Genomic DNA, 18,318 nt, shown 5'->3' on the forward strand with positions numbered 1-18,318 from the left:
GTACTCACATTTATGCCTAACCTCTCTGTAGAGCCTGGGTACAGCTGTATCCATCAAAAGGTGTCACACACCTGGGTTCCAGTGCCTTCAGATTGTGGAGGGAAAAATGCTTCGTTTTTGTCCTCCACATAGTTGTACAGCCAGGTGTCCTTGAGTTTCTTGAAAGGCACCTATAAATATTTTCTTAGCTCTAAATTGGGAGAGGTAGTTTTGTCAGTGGTCCCAGTGTTGGTTGTTTTGTAGAGATTGAGATTGATTATGAATCAGTCAGTTTTGTGCATGCACGGTAAATGCATAGCAGTGCAGACAAATAGCCGTAGACACCCACAGAAACATGTCTGCCAGCAATGAGGACAGAAAGTTTGCAAAGTTAACTGAAGGGTGAAATCCTCCCTAATAGTAAACCCAACCAGACACTATTTCACCTTCACAAACATGAATGTTTTCATGAAACTAACAAAGGCAACACAAACAAAGCTGAAGCTATCCAGAGCTCAGAGCCAACCGCAAGCTAGGAGCCTCGGTATGAGCAAAGGATCAAGACTGTTATGAGGGAAATTATGGAGACGAGTGAAACAAAGAGAAAAGGGCTCATCTGGTGACTTTTTAAAAACGCTGTAAAAGTGATTTAAGTACCTGACATTTGTTTTGTTGTGTAAATCGTTTGCTTTTGTTTAAGGTAAATATGTCAGGTAAGGGTGGAAGTGCAGCAGCTCATTTTCAGTTAATTATTTGTAGCTGTCTCCAGTATCAGAGCAGTTTTTCACTTGTTTCAGTGTGAGAGCACATGCTGCAAAATTGAATAATTTCTTTTATTATGAAGAATTTTATAATGTAGAAAATTAGATTTTTGTTTGAATGTGCTGTCAGTTTTAGTCCTTAAAAGAAAATCTGAATCAGCAAAAATCACTTTGAGCAGGTCACACACAGAGAATAACCGAGAATAACCAGAGTATTTTATGACACTCCCATGTATTATATCCACCTCCTTTGTCCCTTCCTTTTTTAAAAAAAAATAATACAAAAATAAGTCCATAGATTGGATTTAATACTTTTCTTTTTTTCTACAATGCCGCCATCTGCTTTTAAAACTTCCTCCCGTATGCCGATGTCACTGGGGAAAAAAACCCCACAAGATCACCATCTGTTGAACTGTTAAAGTAATTTCTTTTTTTATTCTAGGGCTAAAAAGTTAGTATTGTCTTTGCAGTTCATATAATAAAGTATCAATACAGTATTATCTCTCAAAATATTGCAGTACTGGCGTATCAGTACCCTCTGCCCCTGTTACCTGGATGATGGAAAGAGAGGGAAAGCAAGGACTAATTATCCAACGCAAACATCATTACTTGTCAAATATGGAGGATGCATTGTGATGGCATGTACGGCTACCTGTGAAGCTAGGTCTGTGGTATTAATTAGCTCCGGCAAGGAGGTTATGTGGTTTGTTTATTTAGTCTGTTTGTTAGCAGGATGTCTCAAAAAGTTAAAGATGATTTGCATGAAAATTTGGCCAGAGCCCGGGCTTGGCTCAACTTACTTATTTCAAATTTGTCATTTTACAAACTAGTCTAAATTCAGATATCCTTCTGGATCCAGGAACTCGTGCATGGTGCGGAGGAAATGATCAGCCTTGGCTGGGTTTTTGTACTCTCTTGTTGTGAATGCTGATAAAAGAAGCAGGCTAAATTCTGGACCGTGGCTCTACTTCCTGCTCAGATTCAGCCAAATGCTGTAAAACGAACAGGACGGCTTTTTACGGCGCAAATGAAGAGTGACCTCAAACATCCCAAAACAACCCAAGAGCTTCAGAAGGCAAAAGATATTTAATGCTCTTAAATCGATGAGTCACTTGCTTGATTTTTTTTAACCCAACCGAGCCAGCTGTTCACTTATCTGAGACAAAAACTGAGCCACGGACGCTGAGACAGAAGGCAGCTGCAGTAAAGGCCTGGCAGCGCATTTAGTGATGTCATTGCTTTCAGACTGCAGGTGGTAACTGACTGCAAACTGTCTGCAACAAAGTCACAATGCAATCCTTATATTTATGAGTTTGTCCAGTTGCTTTGAGCCTGTGGATATGGTGGAACTGAAGTCGTTTTACTTTCCTGTTTTTCTTTTTAACATTTGAGCCTGGTGGTGGATGGAAACAGATCTCCAGAGTTCTAATAATGGTTGTTTAGAGAATTGTCAGTCACTAATTGGGAAATCTTGGCAGTCTGTTTAATAGTTGTTGAGCCATTTCAGTCTGAACCAAAGCAGCGACCCACCAACTGACACTCGGCTCCCTTGAGCCACTAGTGTGGCCAAAAAAAAAAGAGAGAGACCAATTTAATGTTCCAAGCAAAATCCACCTTCACTGCTGATCTAACTCATCTGATCAGGACTGCTGTATTTCACTCCACCTGCCACTGTATTTACTGATTGTGCCACAGTCATTTATCAGTTCCAGTTGGTACTATATCACTCCAGGACACCCCTGACAGTGTTATTTGAATGACTTCCAGCTTGTCTCCAACGTTGTGTCCTTCCAGATACTTTTAGATGCCAACGCCGTTCAGTTTGGAAGCCTCCCGCTCGGCACCTACACAGCATCGCCCAGGCAGGCCCCGCAGGAGCAGACCGTGTACGAGGTGTGCGTTTGCCCCAGTGGAAAGATCTACCTCTCTCCCGCAGAGAGCAGCTCCACCTGCCAGGCCATGAGCAACATCTGCCTCTGGAGCTGACCTGGGAGCAGCGGCGGTTGAGCGGAGACAGCTAGAACATCTGCTCTGGAGCTGCAGAGAGCGGGATGGGTCTCTTCGATGGTACAAATGACAGAGTGGGACATTGAGATGGAGCTGGTAAGAGAGACTGCAGTCAGGTCAGCACAGAAGCATCCAGGTTGCTGGACTCTTCCACCAGTGGAAGTCGCAGCGGCTCTCTGAAATCAGGAATATCCCACACAGAGAGGAGAGCCTCCATCTCCTTATTAGATTCAGAGGACACGACTTTTATTTTTCTACTCCAGGTTGAGTGCTGGCAGGCAGTGACTGTTTTTATGATAAGGAAGAAGAGGCGAGGCGGGGACGGATGAAACACAGGTGCCTTCAGCTTTAAATGGCTTCATTCTAAAACTGTCTGTGCAGCTGGAGTCAGACATTAGCTGTAATGGTAGAAAGTGGAGTAAGCACAATGATGTTTTTTCCTCTAAAAATCCCATAGACTGAATATAAAAGATGGACATAATCACTGCAAAGCCGCTAACAGGTGTGTGAAGCCTTGAGTGTAGCTTCTTGATGGTCACCATCTTTGTTAGATCTAACAAACTGAGCGACACTGCACAAACATATATAAAAAACTTGCTAACTACACGCATTACCCAGTTTGTCCTTTATGACCCCAATGGTGACGTTTGTTAAAGTAGACCTGACAATACTGATTGAGCCCAAAACATGACAGAAAATGGTTTATTGTGTTCATGAAGAGAGAAGTGGGATCATTTTATCATACAGTCGAGCTTCTTTCGCAACAAGATGAGTCGCCCCCTGCTGGTCATTAGAAAAAAATGCAGGTTTATCCACATTGCAAAGTTATTTCCATGTTTTATATGCAGTCTATGAAAAAATTTAGATTGTTTTTGTTTTGAGTGATCTCAATAGGTCTGTGTTTGTTTTCTACTCTGTCAGAGGCTGTGTATTAAACTTGTTTCTATGTGGCACTCATTGTTTTTGACATTTAACTATTCCCCGAGGTTCAGGTGGACAGATTTCCAAAGACTTTGCTCTCTCAGATAACTATGACATGATGTACTACAACTTTAGCTGGAAGACCGTCTCATTGAGAGGACCTGTTTGGAGCGTATATCACATATTATGTGATATTCATTGTGCTGAAAATGAAGTTTAGCTGAATCAAGGATAACTCACACTAAAAAGAATGAACATCATGTGATCAAAAGCTCCAGAACAGCAGCTCAGTGAACCTTGGGGTAAGTGTTTCTTTGAAATGAGTTCAATGACAGGGGAAAGTCCCCCTATTCTCGAGTACTACAGCGCCACCAGTAGGGCAGAAGTTGAAAGTGCATTTAACTCGTACCTCAAAAAAAAATTAGGTGTGGTTGGATAACTTGCATCAAGCCTATTTCAAAGCACCCTATTAAGTCAGTTTCTGTCATACTGGATTTTGTTAAAGCATTTAATACACCGGGCACGTTTGTTATTTTCCCCAAGTCGGCACCAAAGACGGCACAGACCATCTTCAGATTAAGCCTCAAAAAGCTGAAATTAGTGGCAAAGTTGACAAACAAGCAAAGTCACATCCCATCAAAGCTGTGATCCGTCTAAACTAAACTCCAGACACATGCACGTTGGGTGACTTAGTGATTCTAAATTTGATGTAGACATGAGTGTGGATGGTTGTGTCTAAGACAAACTGGTGACCTGCTCAAGGTGTACCCCACCTTTCCTGCTATGACAGCTGGGATAGTCTCCAGCTTCCTGCGACCTTAAATTAAACAAGTGTTTAAGAACATGGATGGATGGAAATGTATTTAATAATCATCTCAAGGTATTTTAGATAATGCAGTCTTCACTACGTACTGTACACCTTAACTGATATTCACTATCTTGTTTCTTTCTGTTTAGGTCTCAGGGCTCAGCTGGTACTCCAGTCTCCTCCTTCATACTGGTGAATGCTGTAGGTAATACTCAAAGTACTACCACGCTTACAAAACTCCAAACTAACCCTTTAAGTTGTCGTGCACGTGTCATCTGTGTGGCCGCTGCAGCTTTGTCCCACAAGGTGTGTGGTGCACGTTTAACAATGACATGTGACGGACGTAAACATAAATCAAATTTTTAAATTTAATTGAAACACACCTGTTTATTTAAGGTCAGTTAATGATGTGCACAGTGTGTTTAGGTTCTCTTCTCTCATGTGAAATATCTCTGGCTGAAGAAAACAAAAAGCCAGAGAAAGACACAACATGTTATCCACCGGTACTTTCATAGCTGTGATCCTTTAGCTTCTCTGCAAGTATCAGAATTCTTTCTGAATACATTTCTGCTGTCTGTTGCATCGCAGCTCTTTAACATTTTAGCCACATTTTCTTGCAGAAGGTTTGTGCATTTTCCACTCTGCAGGAGAGACTATGGAGCTTGTGTTATAGGGTGATGTCATGGTGCAAAGCCTCTATAGATTGGACGAATTACACCCAGAAAAATGCATGACGGCGCTGCAGGTTGATACGCTCATTTCCCAAACCCCACCCGGTTAATCAGAGCCAGCCTAGAGTTTTATTCTTATAAATTGAGAGACAAAAAGGGAAGATTTTGGAGTACTTACGATGACACATCCCGTGAAGGGGGGAGGAAAAAAAAATGCCCTGCTTTTCCAGCCTTAATGCGGCCTCAAGAGGAATGAACAGCAGTCTGAAAAAGCAGCAGAAATGATTCAAACCTGCCTTTTAACAGACGCCGCTACCTCTCTTTTTCATAATTCTCTCTCCGCCCGTAATGTTCGTCGTGCACGGGAGCAGGAGCATTATAAAGCCTTTTTTTCTCTGCCACAGGCAGTCTGAACAGAAGAGGCAGAGGAGAGTGTTTAAGGAGCAGGGTTAAGAGCTGATATTATCGAGCCCGCTGCTGTACATTCACGGCTGGGTGCACTTCACACGTTTTCTGCCTCTAATTAGGTCCAAAGTTGCCATCAAAGAACCCGATTGGTGTCGCAGGAACTCTGTGGCTGCTGTATTTTAAAGTCTCACTTTTCAAGAGGGGCTCTGCGGCAAGCAGGTAGTTAGACGATTCACACAATTAACACCGCAGGCCCCTTCAGAAGTCGCATCAAATCTCCAAACTAATAACTCGCTCCCCTCCACCTGTAAGAATACATAAACCCCGTATGAAGGGAGTAGGGTGACAGGTGAGAGGAAATCCATTCACATTGGGGAGTTGAGTGTTTTCGCTCCCAGCTAAAGACGGCCTCTTTGCATTTGTGATCATGCTGAAGCATTCATTTGACTCAAACAGGCACCATATGCTTAAGACCTCTGAGAGTATCGCTGCTTTGGATTCGCACCTTCATATGCATATCAGTTAAGAAGCTCAGTGTGGATATTTGTTTCTGATCCCAAAGGGAGGGGGAGGCTTGATTGTTTGGAGTGCCGAGCCAGAAAAAGTTCAGATTTTATCCTCAGTTTGTGCTTCTGTTCAGATCTGTCCAATTCATACACCTGTTCAGTTCTTTTGCTGATGAGATGCCATGTTGTTAAAACGCCAGCATTTTCTTCGTCTTCTTCTTGCACATGGCTCTCAATCCACAGGTTGAACGCTTCTTGCCAAGCCTTCTGTTTCACTCGTGTCTTCGTGTGAAATATTAAGCACACTCGTACCCCGATGCGTTACAGTTGTAGAGTACTATACGTGCAGTCGCCCACGTAACAAAATGACTCAAAATTGAGGCTGCAAAGAAAAGTCAGTAACACAAAACCGTGGTGTTTATTAGAGTGGGTGTGTATTAATGTTTTCAGTGGAGAAAGCATGTTTAATGATGGGAAATGTTGAAGCTGCTGTAGCTCCAGGTGCTGCAAAAGAGGTGTGTGGCCCATGATTTTGACTCCATGTGCCATAATGGTGAGTTTATAAAATATAATTTGTCAGAATTTTTTTCAAGGCTGGAACATGATTTACCTCTGGTGCACATTTTAATTCGCTTGATTTTGCTGCCATCTATTGGCCAACATAGGTCTCACATTTACAGGTACCTGTTCAAAGCTGGATTACTGCCTGAACACAAAGGGCACATGTCCCAAGATCCACTCCCAGTTTACTGAGAGCTAATTATTTTTGATTTAGTTTATTGTAGACATAAAACGTGACACAGCAAGATCTCGGGTCCACTGGCTGACCTTTTTATGAGTTTGCATGTTCTTCCCGTGTCTGGGTGGGTCTCAGACACTTAAGACTTCCTCCCAAAGTTCAAAGGTATGCAGGTGTAGCGTACCTCTCACCTGATGACAGCAGCAACAGGCTTCAGCACAACCACAAGCCTGAACAGGATAACTGGAATAAAACAGGATTAGATGGTTGTGACCCATCTGTTCAATCACTTTAGTTTTCTCTACTTGTGAGTTTGAAAAATTACATTTTTTCCTGGTTTAAGCGTTTCACTGTTATTCTTGTTCCATGTTTGTACCCGCTGTAAGGAAATCTTCTTAGCAAGATGTTTTTCTGCCTCATTTTCACCCGTTTGGATTGCAGATGGTGTGATTTGTGTAAACATTGACCTTCTGTAGGGGGGAGCTGGAACAGCCCTAAATTTTATCACTTTGGAGAGGATTTATTTTATTGTGGATCATTGAACACCTCCATGTCAAGATCAAGGCCTGATTCAAACAGATCTGATCCACTTCTACAACCCACACTTTCAATCACATCTGTAACAGGACACCCCACTACAAGCTTTCTCTAGCAGTCGTATGTGTGGTCCATCTATGCCCCATGAAGTTGGTTCATATCTTAAAAACAAAAAGGACGATGCAGGAATTCAGAGTATAAACTTTAATTGTTGGATTAAGAACAACCTTCACAATTTGAGGATCTCTATATTAAAAAAAAAAAAAAAAAAAATGTGCAATGGCATTTTCAACCCTTGAGGTTTTTCGTTTAAGACACATTTCAGGTAAAAATAAACAAGGAGTACTGAAACAACAGCGTAATGCTTGTTGTGTTATACATTTACTATAAGCTTAATACACCTGTATAATAAGAATCATCGATGACCATAATGATTAGAGATAATTTAGGAAAACCGGCTGACCACAGGCCTTAATTGAACATGTGTTCAGGCTCTATGTATTATTTAAGTAAGATCGACATAAACAAAACTTTACTGATTCCTGCTGCTTAACATGTTTAAAAGAAATTCTTTTTAGAGCCAATGTAATACTGGCATTTGATGACCAATGTTACTTGCATAACTCAGAAATTGTCCACAGAACAACTTTATAATTAACACTCAAATTTACTTATTTACTGAAACAGACTGCTGTGCTCAGCTGTAATGCTGCTCTGCAGTCTTAGACTAATCCGCAGAGTTTAAATAAACATGTAAATTACATACTGTTTTTTCTGAATACTAACATTTAAAATACATACCCAACCCTTCCATGTATTCGTCAGGCTTTGAAAATTTTGGCAACATGAAGCTTTTAACATCTGAATTTATCAGCTTACAATAACACAATATTTTCAGACATCATTTACCAGATGATTTTACATAAAGCTATTACATCAGGAGAACCTGTAGATACTGTTGATTACTCTGTACTGGATACTAAGCGTTTATTGAAAACACAACATTCAGGCCAAGTCAAAGTAGCAGCTGGGTCTTCATTCAGTAGTCCCCTCTGTGGTCGGGGATGGGTTTCTAAGGACGTACTGTCCTTTGGCTGTTCTCGTTATGCCTGCAATAAAAACAAAGAACTACATTTTAGGTATGAGCCACTTAACTTTAGCAGTTCATTAATAACACACAACTAGCAGATTAAACATATAATCCTGCCATTTATGTGTTGGATAATTAAATAGCTTGTAGGGGTGCAACGATACACAAAATTCACGGTTCGGTTCGATACTTTGGTGTCACGGTTCAATATTTTTTTTCGATATAAAAAAATGTTCATGCCTTTTTAATTTGTCATTTATTAAAATTATAAATAGATATTTCAACTCAAAAGTACAGTTTTTAAATTTAACGTTGCTGAAACAACAAAATAATAATAAAAAAATAAATCTATCTGATCAAGAAATCACTCATCTTTGGAAAAAGAGAGTTTATTACAGAGAAATGGCTCTTTCCAAAGTAAAAGCTATACTATATGCTTCTTCTGGGCTATATTCTCAGCAGCATATTAAACATATCAGGTCCCCATAAGGAGAATCATGTGCTAACGGCTGTCTAAATGACTCGGGTAAAGTTTGTAGCATGCGTGCTTGTTGTTTTTGTCTGCTTCCACTTGTCTTTGCACTAGGATGATGTCGGCGTAAATGTGCAGTCATATTCATTGTGTTCCCACTAGTGCTGTCAGCGTTAATCTCGTTAAAATGACACTAACGCCATAACGCCGCAAATCTCCGTTAACGAGTTACCGTGGATGGCCCCGTGCGTGGGGCTGGACGGCGTCAACATGCTAACAAGCTAACTGCGCTAACGCACTAGTTCCCACCAATTGAGCATTGTGTGGCACATCAGACATACTGTTTTACTTTTGTCCATGACGCGCTTACCATCAGGGTCATGCTTCACATGAAAACCAAGATAGTTCCAAACGCCGGATCTGAATGAGGGGAGGGGGAGGAAGGGGGGAGGGGTCAATTTCGGGTAGCGTTGAGGCAGTTGCCATGTTGCAACGAGCTTAGCTTCTGTCTTGCTAGCATGCGCTGCGCTCAGTGGATTTGCACTCGACAGTGCAGCCTAGGCGGAGTAGCCGAACGCAGATTCACTGAGCGCTCAACACAGACAGCATCGGCAGAAGAAAAGTTGATAAAAGAAATAAAAAATTTTGTATTGTTCAATACATATGCGTACCGAACCAAAAGCACTGTATCGAACGGTTCAATATTGACACGAGTATTGTTGCACCCCTAATAGCTTGCTCCTTTACTCCAGGGAATAAAGTTCAAAGTTTTGAACTATTCCTTTAAACTCTCGGCCCATTTTCACACATTAAGTCTCATCCTGACAGGATGGTGTCCCCAGGTGTCATTTTTCTTATGTAGCATTCAGCAGGACACTTCCAGTAATGAGACTGACACCTGATGCTCTCTAACTACTTGAAATACTCGGTTTGGTTCAGGCAAGGGAGCTGCCCCGGTAGAGCCTGCAGGAGGCAGGACAGTCAGAGCTGTGAAGTCTGGTATGAAAGGACTCACCTCGCATTCTCATCTTGCAGGTCATCAGCTCTCAGGGCAGATCTGGAAATACCCAAGCCCGCAGGGATCCTGTCCGGATACCTGACAGCGAGCTTGTTGTGATTCAGCTCAAAGCCCTGACAAGGGAACACAATACTAGTTTAGTGGGTGGAGGAGTAACCTGTGCACGTGACAAAGTATTCACCAAAAATCACAGAGAGACGCGTGACCGTGACTCTCTGATAAGAGTTACACGTCAACAACGCATTCACAACATGATCCAGACAGTTTCAGAAGACTCAAACAAAAACTAGACAGACACAAGTGTAGATATAACTGGCCTAAGGAGATTAGGAAAGGAGACATCTCAAAAATGGAACCCCAAAAATGGAAAATTAAGGGGTTAAAGCGGGACAGATTTCTGACCCTGGAGATTCATGCACTTCTTTGCCTCCAGTCTGAATTTTGTATTCATATTTAGTTGAATAGATATAAATGACAAATTAAAACTCATTTCATAAATTCATGGGCTTTTGTAGCTTTTGTGTTTCAGGGAGTTAAAATTTAATGATATGTTAAAGAATCTAAAGCGGCCCCGCTTCCTGGATTTCTGCCAGAGAGCCATCCTGCAAATTACAACAGCGACTGCCTCTCGGCAACTTCACAGACATAGTAGTACTGAATTACCACAATAAAGGATGCACTTACGTGGAAACGTCGGATTGCTTCATCACAATGTTCTTGTTTTGTGAAGTTTACAAAGGCACATCGTTTGGCAGTCAGAACCTTGACGCTATAGACGACCCCAACCCTGCAGAACAGGAGTGTAAAAGACAAAACAAAGTTACCATAAAAAGTATCTCACTACACTACAGCAATGCAGAGCTATTTACTTTGATTACATAAGAAACCCTAGAACTCCACTACCAGCTCTTACTTGTTAAACAGGTTTGCAAGCATGGAGTCAGTTACTGGGAAATTCAGGTTTCCCACCCAAACTGGAAACAGCTCCCTGTTGAAAGAAGACACCATTTAAAAAAAAACAATATACGACCGATGCACACAGTCTGTTTTGAGGATAAATACACAACAATTTATAATATGCACAGTAAACAGTAAAAAGAAAAAAAGAAGCCTCTAACGATTTTCTGCTCTAATGATTTCCTGGGATACGCCGTCTAATTAAAGGTGAAGCAATACCAATAAAGTATCGTGTCTGTTGACTAATTAAATTTCGCCATTACAAAAACAAATCAAGAATCAGCTTTTTAATTAACCTTCCTATCTGCTGCCCCACATTCTCTATATACCACTTAATATTTCTTACACCGATCTATTGGAAGTGACACGGGGGGGCAAAAAAACAAAGTGTTGAATGTTTAGGTGCCCACATATACCCACGCTGCTTCTGCTTCATGTAATCAATCCACCTTTTAACATTAGCTGTGGATGAAATGGTGGTTATGAAGTTTGTGAGGCTGTGTCGTTTGAGGTCCAAGGAGAAACCAGTAAATCAGCAATAGTAACACAAAGGGCCATTTTTCAGCTAAAATATCAAACTTCGCTTTTGTTTTGTTTTTTCTTTATATTCAATCCAAGCAGTCTGACTGCAGTGGCGTGCTTATGACGTTCTCTCGCTTCATTAGTAGTGCCGCACGGGAACAGTAAACTCCTGGTGTACAACCTCAATCCCACATTGTTACTTCTGCAGTTGTATTAGACTACATTTACTCCAAGAATTAATCTGTTGTGAAATCTAAACTGATGTGTTTTGAGAACTTTAAGCCCAGAGTCCACTCTGGGTTTCTTTCCACCGTCACTTCCAAAGATCCTTCGTGAGAAACTTCAATGTCCACTATAAACATTATTGTGTTAAAATGCAACATCTCAACCTTCCACATAAGCACCCTGCGGTGAGAGTGAATCAGTACTCACAGTGGTGGTCGATTAACGCCGTTGCTGGCCTTCATGGGCTGAGTAAGAATAGGCTTTGATTGACTCTGAGCAGCAGATGTATTCTGGACTGCGCCCAAAGGTTTGTTCATAAGTGGTTTTTTCAGCGCATCCTTGGACTGAGCAGGAGGACACGCAGCGGCAGCAGGTGCAGCGATTGTGTTGGCTGAAAGGATTGGAGACACTCCAGTGACATTTGCTACTTGAACAGGTGGGAGAGAGCCGTTCGGAAGAGCTCCTGCACACAAAGATCAGCAATTAAACTGGATAAAAATACACAGTTAAACACACTTTGTCAGTTTAAGCCCAATATACAAGCAATACATTCTGTGGAGAATACACAGGTGGGCTACAAGAACAAAAGACTTATTTCCACAACTGCGGTGGAGTGAGAAACTCACCTGGTCGATCGTTTAACTTAGACAGCACTTCTAGTGCTTTTTTAACAGTCCCATGAATTATTAAAGCATTTGAGCTCTGCTCTCGAGTAAAACCGAACTCCTGAAGCAAAACAGAAACACAAGTTAAGAAGCACATTCAATGAAGGATCAGTCCTCATTTTCCCATCTTTCCCTCAGCTGAAAACTTGAGCTGCAGGCCATTTCTTTTCTCATCTTAACTATGAAGATGTTAGCGCTGTGTTTCTGTTTGGATTCAAGTACACAATGTAGTTACAGCACTACTTTTGACTCCTGACATGATGTGATTGCACCACTAAGCGCAGCTGCTACATACCATTAGCTGTGTTATCTGCACGCGCATCAGCTCCTGGGCAGCTTCTGCACACGAACTGTCCAGTTTGAAAACTTCCGTGAAAGCCTGGGCAGCTTCCTCATACCTCTGAAACATGACGGACAACAAGATCTTCAATTCAAAGTAAACCTGGGTTCAGATCATTTTGTTTCTTCACTAACTGGCCTAATTACTGTCTACTGCAATGAGTCTGAACAACGCTTCTTTCTCCAAACCACCTACTCAACTTGACCGTTTCAGTCACTCTCTGTTACAATCGAGGATCACCTCAGTGTGTGTGGGGTTGTTATAGCAACGCGGCTGATGACATCTGCATGTGAGGCGATGGTATACCTGCCGCTTAGTATACTGCTTTTTAACAGAGTTTGTGGAGCCATTTCCCTCATTGCCAGGTTTCAGAACTGGCGCTCTCATGACTCATCAAGTGACGTGACTGACTGGCCAATCAGTGACATGCGGTCTGTTGGCGTCACATTCTCAGATTGACTCAGCTCACTTGGAACCCCGACCGAGTAGGAAATTTAAAAAAGTTCCTGGTTCCAGGTAATACTACGTAATGGAAAACCCTGAAAACTGAGTTGAGCCGAGCCGAGTTGGTCTTGGAGGAAAAATAATGTGAGCCTGTGCAACAACTGCAGCAGTGCTGCAAACAAGGCGACATTATTAAAGTCACTGTAACCTTAACTGTAAACATTACAACCACTGATGGGTCACATCCAGCATGTGCCGCTACACAGCCGACTGCAGCTGCATCAACAAGTTAAGACTAAGCTAACTTCCATGTGACCAGCACTCAATTTTATGTCCTTTTTTAATGTTTCTCCTTCATTTGTTAGAAAAGTGTGTTGCTACTTCGGTTAAAGAGTGGTTTGTAACAAAGAACAAAGTGAGGCAGATTACGGCTAAACTCAAGGACGCTGTTGCACAACAGTCTGCTCTTAAATTCAGGAACACACAGCATATTAAACATGACATGTGAGGGTTGTTAAGATTAGATAAAAGGTTTGTTTTTACCTTTAGACCAGCCAGAGCTCTTCCCTTCCTATACAGGCCTTTATCCCAGCCTGGACATATGCCAAGCGACAACTCTGCATCCATTAAAGCTTTCTCGTATTCTTGCAGCTTCTCAAAACAGAAGGACCGATTTCCAAATAGCCTGCAACAGACGCAGAGATGGCATTAAAGCTAGAGGTGTAAGTGCAATCACTGCTGTTACTTAAAGTTAGGGAACATGTTCTTACTTAAACTCTTTAGGGTTGTGCTTAATTGCATCTGTGAAATACTTCACAGCCATATTAAAGTCTCCAGCACTCGCATGCTTATTTCCAATGACTAGGGAAAAAAAAAAAGAAAAGGGAAAAACCTCAGATGAAATCTCACTGATAAATATTCATTTTATGCATTCTTTACAAGTCAAATCACCTCATTGAGAATTTATGTGAATGAATAAAGAGGAAACTTACCGGCAAGCTCAGTGCTTTTTTTTACATGGTCTTCAAAGGAGGGAACGCTGGGAGCAGCAGAGTCCTACGTAGACAACAAGAACAGAGTTTCAACCTTTAACATGCACCAAAAGACACCATACAGCAGCTTTTACAGCTTTCTGGTCATTCTCCAGTGTTTCCTCCATCCTTGCTGTTTTATCTAAGATGTTTAACTAACAGATGTCCACACATTCATTTCTCTGCGGTGAGTTTTACACACACATTTTCGTTTTGATATCTTAGTGAGGACATCTAATTGACATAATGCTTTCCCTAGCCGCTTACCCTAACCCTTAGCCTAAATCTAACCATAACCTAAATGTAACCCTGACACTAAAACCACATTTTGAGTCTCAAAAATTCCTTCAAACTTATGAGGACAAAAGTGCCTCTCCTCACAAGTGACCGTTGGTCCACACAAGTATAGTAAAATTCCAATTTTTGGTCCCCACAAAGACGTCTAAACGGGTACAAACAGACACGAGTAAGAAGGAAGAAAAGCGTAGTTTCCAGGCCATCTCCTACTTAACTCACTCGTATAGAGGAAAGACTGTATCAATCTGATGTGTATGCAAACTTCTTCACCTTCTTTGCAACCTCCCGTTCTTTATTTGATTTTTCAGGGACTGTTTTGTATTCTTCTTTTTCTGGCATCTTCTTTTTCTCCTTCTTCTCCGGTCTGGGCTTCTGCTCCAGTTTATGCATAGCTATAAGAGCAGCTTTTCTCACAAAACTACTCGTCATATCGAGTTCCTTAAAAAGAGACGAGAAAAAATTTAACTGATGAACAGAAAGTGATCAAATTTACAGCCAAATTTTGTGCGATCATATTTTCCTGTGTTACAGTAAATTGGATTAAAAGAACAGTATCAGAATAATTTTACACCAGGAGGTATCAATCAGTGGCTCATTTTGAGAATGATATCCACTCTGCAGCAGGCCAAACCTGCTTAAATGTGCTACCTCTGAGTCGCCTGAGTCGTTCTTGGAGTTGCCGTCTTCATCACTGGAAACATCGCTGCTGTCACTGCTGTCTGTATCTTTGGCTGAGGCCTGTGGTTTAACACTAGTATTGTTATTGGCTTTGTGTTCATCATTAGCGGCTTTACCCTCCTCTGCTTTGGACTGCTCTGCATCATCTTTTCCCTGTAAAGCACAGAAGACAAGTTTGTTGAGATAAGAGGTCAGTTTCTTTTTTTCAAAACATGTTGCATAGAACGATCATCACCTCCTCGTTTTTTTCGGGGTTCAGCTTGTCCTTCTCCAGCTTCTCGAGACGTTTTCTTTCCTTCTGTTTCTGATCAACAAACACACGCAGTGAACATTACTCACACGAGCTGACATTTATTACCAATCACTTCATATTCAAGAAAGCAGGATTTACCCGTTTCTTGAGCCGCTTCTTCTCAGCCTTTTCTTTGCTTTTTTTAGATTCTTCTAATAATCTGGCTTTTCTTTCGGCATCCTGAAGAAGCAGATTTGAATCATTTAGAGTCTGCAGCACAACATCACAGCAAAAAGAAAACGGTAAAACTAAACACTTACACGCTCCTTCGTCTGAAATCTTAAAGGGGACGGGCAAGAAGAATTACGGGCTGAAGAGTATACAGGCTGATATACAGTGCTGGATGACCTCAGGCGGTTTGTAGGGTATCCATGGAAATCATGACTCCAACTAACATAATCATCATTTCCTGGGTCGTCTAGATCGTCATCGTAGTCAATACCTGTAGGAATAATAACGTTTCAGAAGTTTTGTACAGTCCTACAAATAAAGATCAACACACTCATGTGTGCACAGCAGACGTGTTGCACAATATCTCCTTACCAAGAAGGCCACATCTTATTATTCTTTGCATATGAGGACGTCCTTCAAACATCCCTAAAACAGTTCTCTAAACAGGAGGGAGAGAGAGATAAAGAGATTTGAAAAGTATTCACAAACAGTCACATACAGCCCTCAGACTAGCTCGCAGCCTCTTCAGCCTTGAATTCTTACCCACATTCCACCTACATCTGGATCCCAGTATGATAAGTGTGGAGTATTCCCACAGCTGCTGAAAAACTGCACCACTGCCAGCACTCAGCGTGCCTCTGAGCTCCAGTAAGAATGCTGGCAGTGAAAAGCACCACGTCCAAGAGTTTCACTTTCCTTTATCCAGAAGCTCTGAGTCACTGGATCAGCAGGCAAGCCCCTTTCTCTGGTCTTGCACTATAATAAATACACGTAAATGCAACAACAAAGAAGCCTGCGTCTAATTTGGGGATGTGGAGCATATTCTCATAGTGAATACTATAGTTTATTTTAGTCAGACTTACAGAAGAATCACTACAAGAGCTGTAATGCTGGGCACAAATGCAAATAGAAGCTAGATGTGATTAAACAAAGCCATAAAGTCTTTTTCCTCCACTTTAACAGCACCAATAAATTACAGTGGAGCAAAGTTTGTTTGGCACAAAAATAAATGTCAAGCATTACATAATCAGCTGTGCAGTTATCTGATCCACTGGGGTTTTTTTGTGGAGCAGCTTTTCGTGTTCAGTCAACTTTTGATGTGCTAATCTGTACATCTTGAGTACCGTGGCAGAAAAAGGAAACCCACAGGCAGGTTACACACGTGGGAGGAAAAGGGGCAACAACATGCCACTTAATGAGGAAATGTCACTAACCCAAGAGATACGAAGAGGGTACTTTTCCTTAGAATAATCCACGGACCGGTTTAGTATTTGTTATGGAGTCAATATATTATATTCGAAGCAGAGATGTCCAACTAAGACCACTTTGCACGTACAATACGAGATCATTACGTCAAATAACTGCTTCACTGTCACGCAAAAAAGTACAGCATGGTTTGCAATTCCTTGTAGACTGATTACTAACATCACGGTTTTCTAAAACTATTCACAGACATCCTGCTCATTGGTAAAACTGGGTTAGATTTCCGTAAGAAGCAGCTGTGCGTGTACAGCGTTTCTCTGAATACAGGATATGTACAGGAAGTGACACGGCGCAGTGTTTACATGTTTCCATTCAGCGAATTAGACTGTGCTGATTTCACGTCCAACCTGCGTGGAAGCCACTGATGATCTTAACACATTACCTATCCAGTCCGTAGACCCATAAACTCCCCCCACGAAGTAAGAGCCAACACGCGGGGAGCTTTTCCACAAAGTGTAAGCTAACGCGTGCGTAAACTTTAAGGAAGAGAGCGTACTTACGAACATATGAGGATCCGGAATCTCTGCAAAAGCAAACAAAAGAACAAAGAACAGTATAAATACCGTCGTTTCAATAACCGGGCTTTGCCTCCTCTCTACACAAACATGACTCCTTCAAGCGAGCTAGCTTCGTAGCCACGTTAGCCAACAACTTTTTAAAAGACACAAAAAGCGCTTTCTTACCCTCCTCTTCTCTATAAATCTCCATGTTTACTAATATAAGTCCTGTCACGGCTTTACACACTCTCACGGCGCAGTTAATTTCACCCTAAGTTTCATCACTAATGCTAATGTTAGCAGCCTCTAACTTTTGCTGCCAACATACTGGCGCGCTCCCTCTCGATCACTTTCAACATCCCGTGAACGCACACGAGGGCACGGGCGGGACTTGGCTTTTATTGAACGCATGCGCGCTGTCATGCTCCCTGCGCTGCCCCCTTGCCGGACAGATGGATGACCATTTGTTGTTTATTTGCAATAAAAATGTAAATGCAGTGGGTCTGTTTCAGTCCTTGAACCTGCAGATGTGTCTGATAGCTGTGTAAAGTCTACTTTGGTATGTGTGCTACTAGTGGAGGAATGTAAGAATTAACCGCATTAGACTGTGTTTACATGTTATGTCATTATAACAATATAGCAAAGTACGCAGCGTACACTGGATTGGTAAAAGCATTGACTCGTCTGCCTTCACACGCATATGATCTTTAGTGGCCATCTTTAGGTTTAATATGATGTTGACCCACAGCTTTGACAGCTTCCAGCTCTCGTGGAGAGGATTTCCACAAGGTCTAGGAGTGTGTTTTGGGGCTTTTTTTTAATTTTTTTTTTTTTAAACAATTCTTCCAAAAGTGCAAACTAGGGTTTAAATTTGAAGGCCCGACCCGCAGTCTCCTGTCTTATTCATGCTAACAGTGTTCTCTGGTTGAGGTCAGCACTTTGTGCAGGCCAGTCAAGGTTTTCCACACCAAACTCACTCACTGTCTTTATGGACCTTACTTTGTCCACTGGTGTCCATG

At 41.7% G+C, this 18,318-nt stretch overlaps 2 protein-coding genes across 4 annotated transcripts in view; one reads left to right on the forward strand and one right to left on the reverse strand.

Annotated features, from left to right (window-relative positions):
* The window catches only part of LOC100690306 (zeta-sarcoglycan), a 53,742-nt gene extending 50,042 nt beyond the window's left edge, over positions 1 to 3,700 (forward strand). Inside the window, exon 8 of the mRNA XM_003450333.5 lies at positions 2,535 to 3,700. Within this exon, the coding sequence (XP_003450381.1) occupies positions 2,535 to 2,726 (192 nt within the window). The 3' untranslated portion in view covers positions 2,727 to 3,700. The remainder of the gene's footprint in view (positions 1 to 2,534) is intronic.
* Positions 3,701 to 7,823: 4,123 nt separating this feature from the next.
* Positions 7,824 to 17,673, reverse strand: LOC100690038 (tetratricopeptide repeat protein 31). 3 transcript variants are annotated; one of them, XM_025905609.1, is made up of 19 exons: positions 17,486 to 17,671; positions 17,303 to 17,325; positions 16,098 to 16,295; positions 15,912 to 15,978; positions 15,629 to 15,810; positions 15,468 to 15,548; positions 15,312 to 15,380; positions 15,047 to 15,229; positions 14,669 to 14,836; positions 14,063 to 14,126; positions 13,841 to 13,931; positions 13,614 to 13,755; positions 12,582 to 12,686; positions 12,248 to 12,347; positions 11,829 to 12,084; positions 10,831 to 10,905; positions 10,602 to 10,704; positions 9,915 to 10,030; positions 7,824 to 8,446 (listed from the first exon to the last, which is right to left on the reverse strand). In XM_025905609.1, the coding sequence occupies exons 4-19, from the start codon at positions 15,961 to 15,963 to the stop codon at positions 8,410 to 8,412; spliced, it is 1,824 nt and encodes a 607-aa protein (XP_025761394.1). In that variant the 5' UTR covers positions 15,964 to 15,978; positions 16,098 to 16,295; positions 17,303 to 17,325; positions 17,486 to 17,671; the 3' UTR covers positions 7,824 to 8,409. The 3 variants fall into 3 exon arrangements, with proteins under 3 accessions (XP_025761394.1, XP_005468311.1, XP_003450380.1); XM_005468254.4 differs by having other exon boundaries at positions 16,083 to 16,295; XM_003450332.5 differs by lacking the exon at positions 16,098 to 16,295 and having other exon boundaries at positions 17,486 to 17,673.
* Between the last annotated feature and the right edge of the window lie 645 nt (positions 17,674 to 18,318).

Source organism: Oreochromis niloticus, linkage group LG3 (assembly GCF_001858045.2).
Source record: "Oreochromis niloticus isolate F11D_XX linkage group LG3, O_niloticus_UMD_NMBU, whole genome shotgun sequence".
NCBI classification, from domain to species: domain Eukaryota; kingdom Metazoa; phylum Chordata; class Actinopteri; order Cichliformes; family Cichlidae; genus Oreochromis; species Oreochromis niloticus.

Excerpts from the sequence above, each read along its gene's own strand:
- LOC100690038 (XM_003450332.5), bottom strand. The coding sequence starts at position 17,510 with ATGGAGATTTATAGAGAAGAGGAGG. Across the intron at positions 15,230-15,311 it reads ACCCCGAAAAAAACGAGGAG|GGAAAAGATGATGCAGAGCA; the intron begins GTGATGATCGTT and ends TGTGCTTTACAG. Across the intron at positions 12,085-12,247 it reads TAAGTTAAACGATCGACCAG|GAGCTCTTCCGAACGGCTCT; the intron begins GTGAGTTTCTCA and ends CTTTGTGTGCAG.